Raw genomic sequence first — 12,952 nt, forward strand, 5'->3', positions numbered from 1 at the left:
TGACAGCGGAAAGAGACGGCGCCCTGACACGTGAGCAACCCAAACAACAGGCAGCGGCCCCGGAGGACCAGATCCACGTCAGAACGTGTCTCCCAGAATCAGCAGATTATGCCGTCGAGGACAAGGGGGCTGGTTTCAGAGAGATCGCTGCAAACCCTGTGAGGGGTCTAAACGGCCCAAAACGCGGGAAGAGCTGGCTCTGGGTGAGAAAGGACCAAGCTCCTGCCGACTCTGAAGCACCTGAGGCACAGGTTTCTAGAGGACGGCGCCTGTCTCTGGGGGTACCACGGACCAAGCGTGGACAGACACCTGGTCATCACCTCAGCTAATCCTGCATCGATGGCGCGGCTTCAGGAACACGGGGTGCCTGTAAAAAGGCTGCACCTCTCAAGGCAGGAACCCACCTCACCAAAAGAAATGGCAGGGCGCGTTCGACCTGGGATTTAAGGCTGTGATCTACGGGCGCTGGACCCCGGCCTCCTCTTTCTCCCTGTTCAATTTTACTTGAAGGGGGCCGGGGTTGTGGCTCAGTGGTAGAGTGTTCACCTAGCATGCCTGAGGCCCTGGGTTCGAGCCTTAGCACCACATAGAAATACATTTAAAAAAAAAATTAAAAAATAAAGGTATGGTATCCACCTCCGACTAAAAACAAATTTAAAAAATTAGAGGTATTGTATCCACCTGCAACTAAAAACAAAATCATTTGTTTCACATGAAGAAGAAAATGCAGGCGCTCCTGCCTTCGACTGGACCACACTAATTAGAGCTCCCTGGAGGATCATCCACTTTTGTTTTAGCTGTTCTTTTTGGTTATACCTGACGGTAGAGTGTATTCTGATGTGACATACACATGAGTAGAACTTCCCATTCGTGTGGCTGTGTGTGATGGAGTTTCACAGGTCCTGTGTCCACATGGGAGCACCGGTGACGACCCACTCATTCCGCTGTCTCTCCTGGTCCCTTCCTCTCCCTTCCCTTCACCCACTTCTCTAATCCAGTGAAATCCTGACCCTAAGCATCCGCACATCAGAGAGAACAGGCCGACTTTGTTTGGGGGTGGCCTGAAGAGGGGAGGCCAGGCGGGCGGGGCTTACCTCCTTGACCACTCTGTAGTTGTAGCTGCTGGTGCTCTCGTGCTTTTCTGACTTGTTCCCCTCCTAGGGACCAAAAGGAACACAACTGTGGTTTGCACAGCTCTGGGGGAGTGTGGACTGCTAGGGGGAGCGTGGACTGCTAGGGGGAGCACCGCCTTTCACGAAGAATGGGAGTTGTGCAGAGTTTTCCAACAGTCACGCTGGGCCTGTAAGACATCTGTCTACACCCGACAGTGAGATGCCCGGCCACGGCTGCAGAACAGGTTTAATCCCCGGGGTGTCCGGGAGGGAAACGTGGCGGGACTTCCCTCCACGCCCGGGCCTCTCCTGCGTGGCCCCGGTGGCCCGGAGACACAGCCAACCTTTGATCTTGTACCTTGCTTCCTAGGAGAACGGCTGCCACCCCGACTTCTGAACAAGCAAATCTTCAGCAAGCCCCGCCTACAATCTGCATTCGCATCCAAGGACCAATCCGGAGCGCCCTGGCCGGAGAGGCCCGCCCACCGCCCGGGGCCTCACCTGTGCCCGCCCACCCGCGGGGCCCTGGCCTCTGCCGCTCTCACCTCTGTTTTCTTGTGCTCGTTCTCACCAGATGCACCGTCCATGGCCTCGTCGGGGCCTTGCCCCTTGTACACCCAGAGCTCCGACTTCTCCACGATGGACCGCAGCTGGTCCAGGTCTTGTTTGATCTGTTTGTAGTTGTCCACATCCTGGCTGGTGACCAGCAGCTGGACCTTAAGAAACACCAGGCGTCAGCCGCATGGGCCAGAAGGGACGCAGCCCAGCGGCCATGCGGGCCTCCCGGAGGCAGACCGCGTGCTGGCCCCGTGAACTACCTGCTTGAAGGCCTGCAGGACCTCCTGCCTCTGACTGAAGTGCCGGAAGAGGAGCTGCAGGGCCCCGGACACCAGGGGCGGGTAGTCGTGCATGGTCAGGTGGAGCAGCACGCGGAGGAAGGTTCTGCCGCCGTGGTCGTCCAGGTCCAGCGGGGTGTTCTCCTCGCTGCAGGACACAGGGGAGAGGAGAGCCTGTGAACCTCGACGCCTGGCCCGCACCCAGGCCCTGATGCGCCCAGAGTTCTACCCTCTGCTCGGTTTCACCTGACGCAGCTCCTTTTGTGCTGAGCCTTGCTTGGTCTTCAACTTCGTGAGGGGAGGGGACAATCAGGATGTTCTTACTGTCAATGATTTTTTGTTTTTTTTACCATTGAGTCACATCCCCAGTGTCCTGGTCCCCTGTCCATTCATTCTGAGACAGGGCCTTGCTGAGCTGCTGTGGCTGTCCTTGAACCTAAGATCCTCCTGCCTTGGACTGCAGAATCACTGGCATTACAGGTGTGGACCGCCGTACTTGTCTAGTGTAACTGTTCAAGTTTAAACCAAACTAACGAGACTGGCACGACAACCAGATTACAGACATCCGGGTCACAGTGTTCTGCTGCTGTGCTTCATCTCTGGTTTGAAAAGGGCAAATGGATGTTTCCCGTAAGTTACCACTTTTTATTTAAGATGCTATGATTCAGTGCTTGATAAACCACCTGTGGTAAAGGACCAGCTTTTTAAAATTTCTAGTTCGTAGCTATTAAGATATCTATGTTTACACCAAGTCTACAGATCATCCACTTGCATACTGTGGCAGTCTCAAATGACCATAGAAGTGCCCAGAGCAAGTTGGGCACAGCGGTGCACGCCTATACTCCCAGTGACTCAGGAGGCTGAGGCAGGAGGATAACAAGTTTGAGGTCAGCCTCTGCAACATAACCCGTCTCAAAATAAAAAGGGCTGGGGATGTGACTCTGTGGCACAGCATCCCTGAATTCAATGCCCCACACCATACACACACACACACACACACACAGACACACACGCACACAAAAGTGCCCAAACCATGACTCTGTTCTGTACTTATCCTGTTACACACTGTAACTAAGAATTAACAAACACATCATGGACTAAATTGTGGACCACCCACAACTGGGCACTGCTAGTCAACTATTGTGTCAGCACCAATATCGTGTCTACAACCGAATGAACAAAAAACGGAGGAGCTAATGAGGAAAGTAGAGTGAGGACAGAGCGTGGCACTGTATGGCTGGACAGCCACCTGTCAGGTGACCCAAGGGAGCGTCACCGTGCTGAACTCAAACACTCCGTCAGTTGCAGAAGAGCAAGGTCTGCACCTGAGGAGCTCTATCGGCAGCCTGTACAGATGTGGCTAATCCACCTTCCCAGGGCTTACAGCATCGAGGACACTGTTACCCTGCCCGGTTCCAGCGATGGGGGCCCTGGCAGCCAACCCACGGAACTCTGAGCGTTTTAATCCTGAGGGCTTCTGCAGCAGGATTTTATGCAGCACCAAATGATCCCCCAAAGCGTCTTATTTACAAGAACGACGTGATGGGGTGCTTATGTCCAGTTCCTAGCTTGCAGGCGGATGAGTTTACAACAACAACACGTTGTCAGTGGAAACCGAGTCCCGTGGTATTTTAGGAGGGACTCAAGGGGAACAATGGAAAGACAGACTGTTTCTCTGCTGTGTGCTACCACCACAGCCCGTCAGTGAGCAAGCGCCTGGTGTGAGGAGGCTCGCTCTCGTCTGAGTCCCTCTTGGTCTTTTGCTTCTGTTTTCTCACCATTTAAACATAACCTTGTGGTATACGCACTTGGGGGGATACCTCCTTAAACCCTCTCTGTCCCGGGCAAGAAGCCCACACACAGGCCGCCTCACAGTGACCTGAGCTCCCTAAGACCCAGAGATGAAGCCGCTCCTGATGTGGCCGGGGACAAGGCCTCTGGGGCTGGAGAAGGGCGGCCTTCTGCATCCCGGTCCCCCCCCACAGCCCAGCATCTGAAAGTGCACTTTCCTTCCTCCAAAGATGCCCTCGGCTTGCTCCTCGATGTGTTCGAAGTCGAGAGCCCCTGAAAAGTCAGAGAACGGACGTTAGACACCCGTGTGAAAAGGCACGCAGGGCAGAGGTGCCGGGCTGGCCCCACACCTTCCGGAATCGCGTCCCCGACGACACTGTCCAGTGCCCACTGCTGCCACTCTGCTTCCCGCTGAAGGGGAACGTGGCGACCCCGCCCGAGGAAGCTTGGGGCTTCGCAGGGGGACTTTTTTCTGCCTAACCAGCCTCTACTACTTCCCGGGCAGGGAAAAAACTTCCAAGTTGAGTGAAACTGCTCAAGACGACACTGACGCTTCTGGGAAGTCTTGTCATTGTTTTCTGGGTGCTTTGTAGGTGACTACAACACCAGAAATCGCAGCTGCCGTAAGTCCCCAAACAGGAGGAAAGAAGATCCGCCCAGAGACCAATCTGGGTTCTTTCCGTTATTCTCCTGTCCCAGAAGAATCCGCGCCAGCGACATGCCTTTCCAATACGCTGACCTGTACACTCCTCCCCAGCATATGCCGTTCGGATCCCTAGTTTTCCCAGGGCCCACTCTACAGCCGAAACCCCGCTCGGGAATCACTGACCTGGCACGTTACTGGGCCCTTCTTGGCTGCTGTTTCCAGAGGATGTTTCTGAGGTCTGGGAATTGCTTTCATCAAACTCGCGCTTGAATATACACAGGAGGCAGGAGATCCGATAGTCCAGCCTGACGTTCAAAATAAACTGGAGATCGAAGCGGAAACGGAAAGAGACTGGTTACGAGAACACGCCACCTTCAGCACCTGGCCACTCCCGGGCGCTTGGCCAGGTCCTGGTGTCGGCGGCATCGACAACTCCCTCAAGCACTAAGTGAGGCAAAGGCTTCGACTTCCACAGTCGTGGTCACAGCAGAACTTCCACGGGACCTGCCAAGTAGGCCCACAGCGCTGTAACCTGCAGTGAGCTCCAGCATCCTGGCCCCTCACTGGCCAACTGGACGGCTGCGTCCCCCTCTCCCTGCTCCGTCCCTGATGCACGACTTCTTCTCAGCGAGTGCTGAATGCCAACCCTGGGCCTAAGGCAGACTCAAGCTGGCCGATTTCAGAGTTTTGTTTCTGCTACTGAGTAGCAGCTGGGTTTACATTTTCAACATACTCCTGGTGGTTTCCTCCGATTTGGGTACAGACCCCCGGGCTCCCTCTTCTTCGACTTCCTATGTTCCCTCACCCCTCACTCCAGCAGAGTCACTTTTCCCAGGATGGCTGCTCGAATCCAAAAGAAAGATCGGCCAGCTGGCGCTGCTGAAGGGGCCCACGTCCTTCCTTCCGCTCTGTCTTTGTTTCTGCATTGCCCTCTTGGCAACCCGACCCAACCCCAGGGCTGTCACCTCTCCCAGATGTTTGGCCTGCCTCCTGACTTCCTGTCTCAGTTTCCAAAATGACTGCTGAACATCCCACTTGGTATCTTCCCAGAGCCTCCAAACTCACTAGGACGGGAACTTCTAGGTATCAACGTGAATGGGTTACAGGGTACCCAGGCTGCTGGCAGAGGGAGCGAACACACTTAACTCCTGGGGGTGAACTGGCTCTAAAGACTCACAGGGAAGTGGGAAGACAGGCAGGGAGCAATTGCTGATAACAGAAAAATTTCATGATTGCTGTAATTTTTTTTTTTTTTTTTTTTTTTTTTGCAGTGCTGGGGATTGAACCCAGGGCCTTGGGCTTGCAAGGCAAGCACTCTACCAACTGAGCTATATCCCCAGCCCTTGTAATATTTTTTAAGTTGTGACAATGTAGCGAGCTTGCCAGGCACATGGAAACCTTCATAGAAAGAGGGAGAACTTGTCCACAAGGACAGGGAACAATTCTAAGAGCACGGACCTCGCAGAGGCAGAAGTGGGAGACCCCGTGCAGTGGGGAGGGTCTGTCCTGGGTCTGTGACCCTCTTGGTCTCGCTACAGCTCTAAGTCCCCGCCCGCCTGTGCTCCCTCTTTCTGCTCCATGGAGATGATCTCCATTCCTGGACAAGGTCATCCCCTGAATGGAAAGGCTCTCGGCACACTAGGGAAAGCGCAGGCGCACAGAGGCACTGGGTGTGGATCGCTGTTGAACCTGTAACATCCACAGGAGTTCTGTGCATCCCCTCCGCCTGATCACCCTCTCCATCTGCCCTCAGACACGACCTGGTCCCCAACTTGCCCCCACTCTAGGACCTTAGAATTTGCTCTCTGTCTTGAGACTCTTCCTGGATATCTGCACGGCCAGCTCCTCATTTCCCTCAAGTCTCTGATGGCGACACCTCACTGGAGACGCCTCCTCCGTTAACTCCATCAAAAACACTGTCCCTGGAGCCGGGCCCCACAAGCCTCAAAACCATCCTGACCCTCCTTTATATTTTAACATCTCTTTTTTAAATAAATGCCTACACTTGCTATCCAGATGAGCTCCTTAGGAGCAGAAATTTAGTTAACTTGGTTTCACTGTTGGCTTCCAAGTGCTTCAGGGGACTTGGCATTGGTTTGGGCTCAAATGCTTTTTGAAGGAATGAATGAATGAAAGATTGAAAAAGGGAGGGAATAAGGAAAGGAGGAAAGTCAGTGGAACCCTCAATTGGATTAGGATCCCAGGGCAGGGAGTTCAGGCGCCTGGAGCAGCAGGGTCAGGGAGTTCCAAGCTAAGGGGACAGAGCGGGCAGAGACAGGGAGGCAGTGATCTTGGGAAGCCAAGGTGACTCCAGCAAGTCCTGCTGTGGACGGAGGGACAAGGCTATGCTGGGCAGGGGCAGGAGATGGTGGCGAAGGAATCAAGAGACGTCGGCTCATGCATGAGAGGGAGGGGCGAGGGACAGTCTCTCCCTTTTCTTCTCGGAACACCGTGGGCTCCGTCAGAGCAGAGGGCAGAGGTGAACGGTGCCTGTGAGCACCTTCCCGTCCCTCCTCCCATACCTGGAGGATCTCGATGATCTTCAATTTGGTGTCCATCACCATGATGTCTTCCTTCTCGGGCTCCGCCTGCTTCACGTTGCCTTCGGGGGCAGCAGCCATGGGGGTCATGGGCAAAAAGCCGCCTCCCCGGAGCACCACCTGGGTCATCAGCTCCCCAACTCCGTGGATGGACCTCATGACGTTACTGCCTAGGAAGGGCCAGGACAGACCTGGGTCACGGTCTCCAGAGTGCCTGAGCGCCTGGCAAGGGGGCATGTTCCTTTGAACAAATTCTTTAACCCTGGCTCCTTCCAATACACTCTCGGGACCCCAGGAACCTGAAGAGGTGGGTACCCACCCCAACGTTTAAGACTTCTGAGAGCAGTGGAAAGAACTTGGGTCTGCATAGCCCCCGTAGAGAACATAAATTCACCCGCCAAATTTTATACATCGGTAACACATGAGCTTGTCAGTATGCGAAGTACTGTGGATCTCAGTGTCAACCAGGCACAGACCCGGAACTGCTCCCGGAAGCTGCTTGATCACGGGTACATTATACTATCTCTGTTTTCTCACATATCAATGAGAAGGATTTTTCTCTTTCTTTTTTGCGGTGCTGGGAATCGAAGCCAGGACCTTGTGCATGCTAGGAAGCACTCGACCACCCAGCTACACCCCGACCCTTAAACCAGACTAAGAGCTCAACAGCAGAATTACACGGCGTTACTATGCATGCAAAATGACACAGCACAGGGCTTAACAAATAGCAGGAGGTGAGTCAAAATACTTTATTCTAGCTACAGAAAGCCAGTGAAGCAACAGTTGAAAAATGATACTATGTGCTCACTATGTTTCTTCCTATAACAGAGGAAGAAGTAAACATGGAAAGGGAGACTTCCCTACTCACAAAATGGCAACAGACACAGATACAAGCCTAGATTATGTTTCGTAAGTGACTATCATCATCAAGGGACATCAAGAACGAATGGCAAGACATGTGTCTTGAGAACTAAACATTCAAAATGCCAGGCAACTTTCAAATGGATCCCAGACTCCCACGGGTGAATGCGAAGGAGAGAGAGCGAAACACTAACGATGAGACTCCAGGGTGAGGAGCTCAGGCAGCGCTTCCTTGGCTTTGCCTGACGTTTGAAAATGGTCTGGATGAAGAGCTGAGAGCAGAGGAGGAGGAGGGGACAGGAGGTCACAGGCCAGGCAGGACGAGCGGGGAACAGGAAGGCTGGCAGGGCATCTCAGGTGTCCGGGCACCGTCAGATACTCACTCTTCAGCTTCTCCACATCATCGTTACCTTTATTCTCTTCTCCTTTCGCCATCTTGCTGATGGGGAAGATGGTCGTCACGTGCACACAGTCTAAGATGGCCAGGAGGATCTTGGTCAGCCGCAGGAGGTCGGAGAAGTTGTAGAAACCAAAGTAAATAAGGTTCCTGGCTAAGTTGACGACCTACCAGGGGGAAAAGGAGATGGCATTAAACGGTACCCTTCGGCTCCTGCTAATGTGCACTAGAGTTAATAAACGAGAGACTCGACCTTCCGTGGGGTAAGGGAAGGCACGTACTTGCCTTGCAGTCTCTGATAAAGAGTAAACGAGAAACAAAAGCTGCAAAGCTGCTCATCTGCTTGGGTGACTAATTAATTAATTAAAAAAAAAAAAAAACTGGCCTAATCACCAAGTGTGTGCAGTTGTCCCAGGCGAACACTGAGCAAGCCAAACACCAACAAGGGCACACATAACACCACAGCGATCCTCAGACATACAACCCCTAAAAGGCAGAAGTGATCCCAGAGACGTTTTAAGTCAAAGGTAATAAGGATTAACAATCCTCCAATGATTCATCCACGACAGATCGCAAGCACAGCGTGCTTCTCCCTGACCGTTTTCACACTCATACAGAGCACACGTCACGGCCTATCAGCACGATCCTATGCGCTTCCTGTCATTTCTTTTAAGAGCCTTCCTGAGCCAAGGGACGGGTGTCTTATTCTGGAACAAAACCGAGTGGAAGTTCTTTTTTATGACAAAAAAAAAAAAAAATCAGAGCATCGCAATAAAAAAAGTCGCCACTGATTTTTATCAGGATGAAGACGTTGTTCAGTACCACCGAAAAAGAAACTGACACACACGGGTCACCGGGCGCGTTACCTCGAACGTCAGCTTGTTCTTCTCCTTGTCGGAGAAAGGAAACCTCTGGCAGACCACATCCCGCAGGTACTCCTCCACGAAATCCATGGTCTGGGAGAACCGCTCCTTGATCTCATCTCTGGACGCTCCGCTGCTGTCGTAGCTGCAAGGAGGGCGAGCGGGAGGGACACAACCTCAGGCTGTGCCCAGGCGGCTCGGCCCCAAGGTCAACGTCCCTGACGCTTTCTCTCCCTGCACCCTGCCTGCTCTCTTCCTCCTCAGCTCATGTCAAGTCACGTCCCTTGTTCTCTGCCTGTCCTCCCCCCAGCACGGAGATACGTTTTCTAGCTTCCTCGCTAATATCCTTGATCTTGGCACACAGCACATGTTCAAATGTGTAGGATTGAACTCAGGGGTGCTTCGCCACTGAGCCACATCCCCAGCCACATTTTGTATTTTTTTAGACACAGGGTCTCACTAAGTTGCTTAGAATCTGCTAAGTTGCTGTGGCTGGCCTTGAACTTACGATCCTCCTGCCTTGGCCTCCCAAACTGCTGCGATGACAGGCGTGAGGCACTGTGCCTGGCCATCTCTTGCTTTAAGGAATGCAATAATATTTGCCAGGCACCGAATTTCATTTTATACTTAAAGACAAATAAAAGAACTTCATCTTTCTTCCACGATTCCAGCAGAAATCACGCAAGGCTTTACTACGGCTGCAGAGAACGTTATAAATAGGAGGTTTTACAGGGAGGGCGTCTCCACAGGAAGGGGGAGCCAGGCTCACTCGTCAATGGCGATCTCCGAGGGGATCTCCGACCAGAGGCGGGCATATTTCACGGGAGTGACTTGCTCCTGGGGGTCTCGGTCCACGTGCATGTGGAGCATGAGGCGGCAGAAGGAGGCCCGCAGGTCGTAGGGCAGGTTCTCGTCAGACATGCAGCGCAGGATGAGGTCCACATCCAGCTGCCCTGAGATTTCGTTGATGGCCAGGTACTGGCGGTCCAGACACATCCTGGCAAAGAGGTTCAGCTGATACCTGAGGACAGCAAAGGGGCATCAGGTTGGCGCTCCAGGAGCCACTGGGGATGAACAGGACACAGCAGGATCCAGGCCGCCCCGCTTCCACAGGAGGCACATCTGGTCATCCAAACTGACCTCCAGGCCCCCATGTGACTCTTCTAGACCCAGTTCTGGCTTCTGTATTAAAAATATAAAGTTCATGCTACACCAGAGCGAGGGGAGACAGCCGCCTCTCTCACGTGTCCGGCTGTGCTGGAGCAATCGCGTCACAAGGCGATTCCATTTTACCCTGGTGTGTTTTATGAAATAATTGGAAGAACGTGGCTAGGCCTTAGACAGTTCTCCTGAGAGGCACGTTAGTAAAAGAGAAGAACACTCAGGTCCAGCTGAGATTGCCCACCTCTCTCAACACAGACACATTTCAGAAACAATACTGAACAACCAAGGCAAGTTTCAGGATGGTGTTTGGTGCAGGGTATCATTTATATACAATATTTTTTATATCTATTTTCAGTGGTAGGCGGACATAATACCTCTACCTTACCCATTCACTTTCATGTGGTGCTGAGGATCGAACCCAGTGCCTCACATATGGGAGGCAAGCACTCCATCACTGAGCTACAACCCCAGACCAATTTATATAAAATTTTATTTATTTTTTTTTAAAAATTTTTTTAGTTGCAGATGGACACAATACCTTTATTTTATATATTTATTTTTATGTGGTGCTGAGGATCTAACCCAGTGCCTCACACGTGCTAGCAAGCGCTCCACCACTGAGCCACAACCCCAGCCCCCTATATAAAACTTTAATGAGAGAAAAACACATGATTTATGGGTAGATACAGATGAAATAGAAATTGAAAGGATGAATATCATGTACACATGGAAAGGAAGAGAGTGGACTGCAGGAGGTAAGAAAAGACATTTTAACTGCAAAGTTTTATTTATTGTATTAAAAGATACTGCAAGCACTGCTTGACCCTCTCTCCCTGTTGGAAGTACCTACTGAGTTACTTGCCCTTCTTTTTCTTTCCTTTCCCTTTAGACAGCAGGGCTAGAAGCCTCAGAGGGAGCCATGGAGGACCCTGGAGGTGACGCAGAGGTGGAGATTGGGGACGGTGGGCTTGTGCCTACAGGAAAACATCCCAGCAATGACCAGAGCCGGGGTGGGGGGAGTTAAGAACCCAAGAAGGGCGACAGCTAGAATAAACCTCGCGGTGTTGGATGGATTTGGAAGCAAAGGTTGAGTATCCCTTATTGGAAATGCTCAGGAGCAAAGTTTTGGATGTCAGAGTTTTCCAGACTTGGGAATACTTGCACAGACTTGACCGTTAGGAGCATCCCTGATCTAGGAATGGGGTTGTGGCTCAGTGGTAGAGCGCTTGCCTGGCACGTGTGAGGCACTGGGTTAGATCCTCAGCACCACATATAAATGAATGAATAAAATAAAGGTCTATCAACATCTAAATACATACATATTAAAAAAAAAAGAGCATCCCTGATCTGAAAGTCTGAGGTGCTCCGAAATCTGACGCCTTTCGAGTGTCGGGTCAGGGTCTGACAAGTTTCTGATTTCACTTTCAGATTCTGGGGTGGGAAGGCTCTCCCTGTGTTAGCATAAACTCATGGTTTTCACTATCTACTTGCACAGACGTGTATGAATAGATACGGTAATGCAGATACGTGTGCATAAGCGCAGGGACACTTTCTAGGTCTGGCCACACTAGTTCCAGAAGATGGGTACGATCGCCACTATTCAACTGGAGCATGAAGTCAAACTTGACCAATGTCAGAAAACCAGGCAGAAAACAGGTCAGGATCTGAACCCACAGCCTGACTCTTAACTACCGCGACAGGCAGGCTGTGCCGATGGAGGACAAATGGTGAGGACGGGCCTCGCACGCCTTTCTCCTACGTGCGACCCGGCACACCCAGCTATCTATGGGTTACGTATCCGTGAGTTCACATGTCCCCAGATTGATTTTTTTTTTTTTCCTTTTGGTACCAGGGATTGAACCCAGGGGTGCTTAACCACCGAGCCACATCCCCAGCTCTTAGTGTGTTTTATTTTAGAGACAGGGTGTCACTGAGTTGCTTAGAGCCTTGCTTAAGCTGCTGAGGCTGGCTTTGAACTCTCCATCCTCCTGCCTCAGCCTCCAGAGCCTCTGGGATTACAGGCGGGTGCCACCGTGCCCAGTTTATCCTCCCAAATTGAAAAACACCACCTCTGTCCTTCTGCTGGGTCCCTGGAGCAACCACCAAGTAGGCAGCATATTCCTAGCCGCCAGCCCGGGGGCCCAAGCTGAGACCCCGCGTCTCCCTCGCACCTGTAGTAGCTGAGGACGTCGCGGTCTTCCTTCTGTCCTTCCTTGGCATCCTGTGCCAACTCCCTGACGCTCTTACTGCGGATCTCTTTGCTGCTGTCCCTCCAGAAGAGCCACACCTCCTCCTCGTCTTCCCCTGCCTCCAGAGCGTTCTCCCCGGAGGAGGAGAGGCCCTCGAATTCAAAACGGGAGAGAACCAGCCTACGGACGGGGAGAAGGGACAAGTGTCACTTCTGGAGTCCTTTGGAACCCAGCTCCCCGCTGCACGCACGAAGCAGCTTTGTCTTTTACTCTCCCGATGGCGCAGCCTCCTGCAGCAGAGCCTCTGCTTTTTTCTTAAGGAGGTGACTCTGCTCCTCAGTGGGTGCCTGGAAATAGCTGGAGACCATTTGGGTTGTCGCAACCGGAAGAGAGGGGCTCTCCTGGCATCTAATGGGTAGAAGCCAGGACCGCCCCGCTCAGCGTCCTAAAGCACGCTGGAAATTCCCCCCAACAAAGAATTATCCCGCCCCAGGTCAAAACGTTGACGCTGAAAAACTTTGCGCTAAGCCCTTTGTTAAGTTGTGCATAAGAA

At 52.3% G+C, this 12,952-nt stretch overlaps 1 protein-coding gene across 12 annotated transcripts in view; it reads right to left on the reverse strand.

Moving 5' to 3' along the window:
* Nucleotides 1-12,952, reverse strand: part of Itpr1 (inositol 1,4,5-trisphosphate receptor type 1) — a 315,448-nt gene that overhangs the window by 144,904 nt on the left and 157,592 nt on the right. For 6 of the 12 annotated variants that reach the window (XM_047534493.1, XM_047534490.1, XM_047534485.1 and 3 more), the window contains 10 exons: nucleotides 12,382-12,579; nucleotides 9,816-10,067; nucleotides 9,050-9,191; nucleotides 8,197-8,350; nucleotides 6,908-7,095; nucleotides 4,569-4,707; nucleotides 3,958-4,012; nucleotides 1,931-2,096; nucleotides 1,658-1,828; nucleotides 1,095-1,157 (listed from right to left, as the gene is read on the reverse strand). In XM_047534493.1, the coding sequence (XP_047390449.1) occupies nucleotides 1,095-1,157; nucleotides 1,658-1,828; nucleotides 1,931-2,096; nucleotides 3,958-4,012; nucleotides 4,569-4,707; nucleotides 6,908-7,095; nucleotides 8,197-8,350; nucleotides 9,050-9,191; nucleotides 9,816-10,067; nucleotides 12,382-12,579 (1,528 nt within the window). Of the gene's footprint in view, nucleotides 1-1,094; nucleotides 1,158-1,657; nucleotides 1,829-1,930; nucleotides 2,097-3,957; nucleotides 4,013-4,568; nucleotides 4,708-6,907; nucleotides 7,096-8,169; nucleotides 8,351-9,049; nucleotides 9,192-9,815; nucleotides 10,068-12,381; nucleotides 12,580-12,952 lie in introns of all 12 variants that reach the window. The other 6 variants (XM_047534489.1, XM_047534484.1, XM_047534487.1 and 3 more) reach the window with 1 other exon arrangement.

Source organism: Sciurus carolinensis, chromosome 19 (genome assembly GCF_902686445.1).
Source record: "Sciurus carolinensis chromosome 19, mSciCar1.2, whole genome shotgun sequence".
Classification (NCBI taxonomy): domain Eukaryota; kingdom Metazoa; phylum Chordata; class Mammalia; order Rodentia; family Sciuridae; genus Sciurus; species Sciurus carolinensis.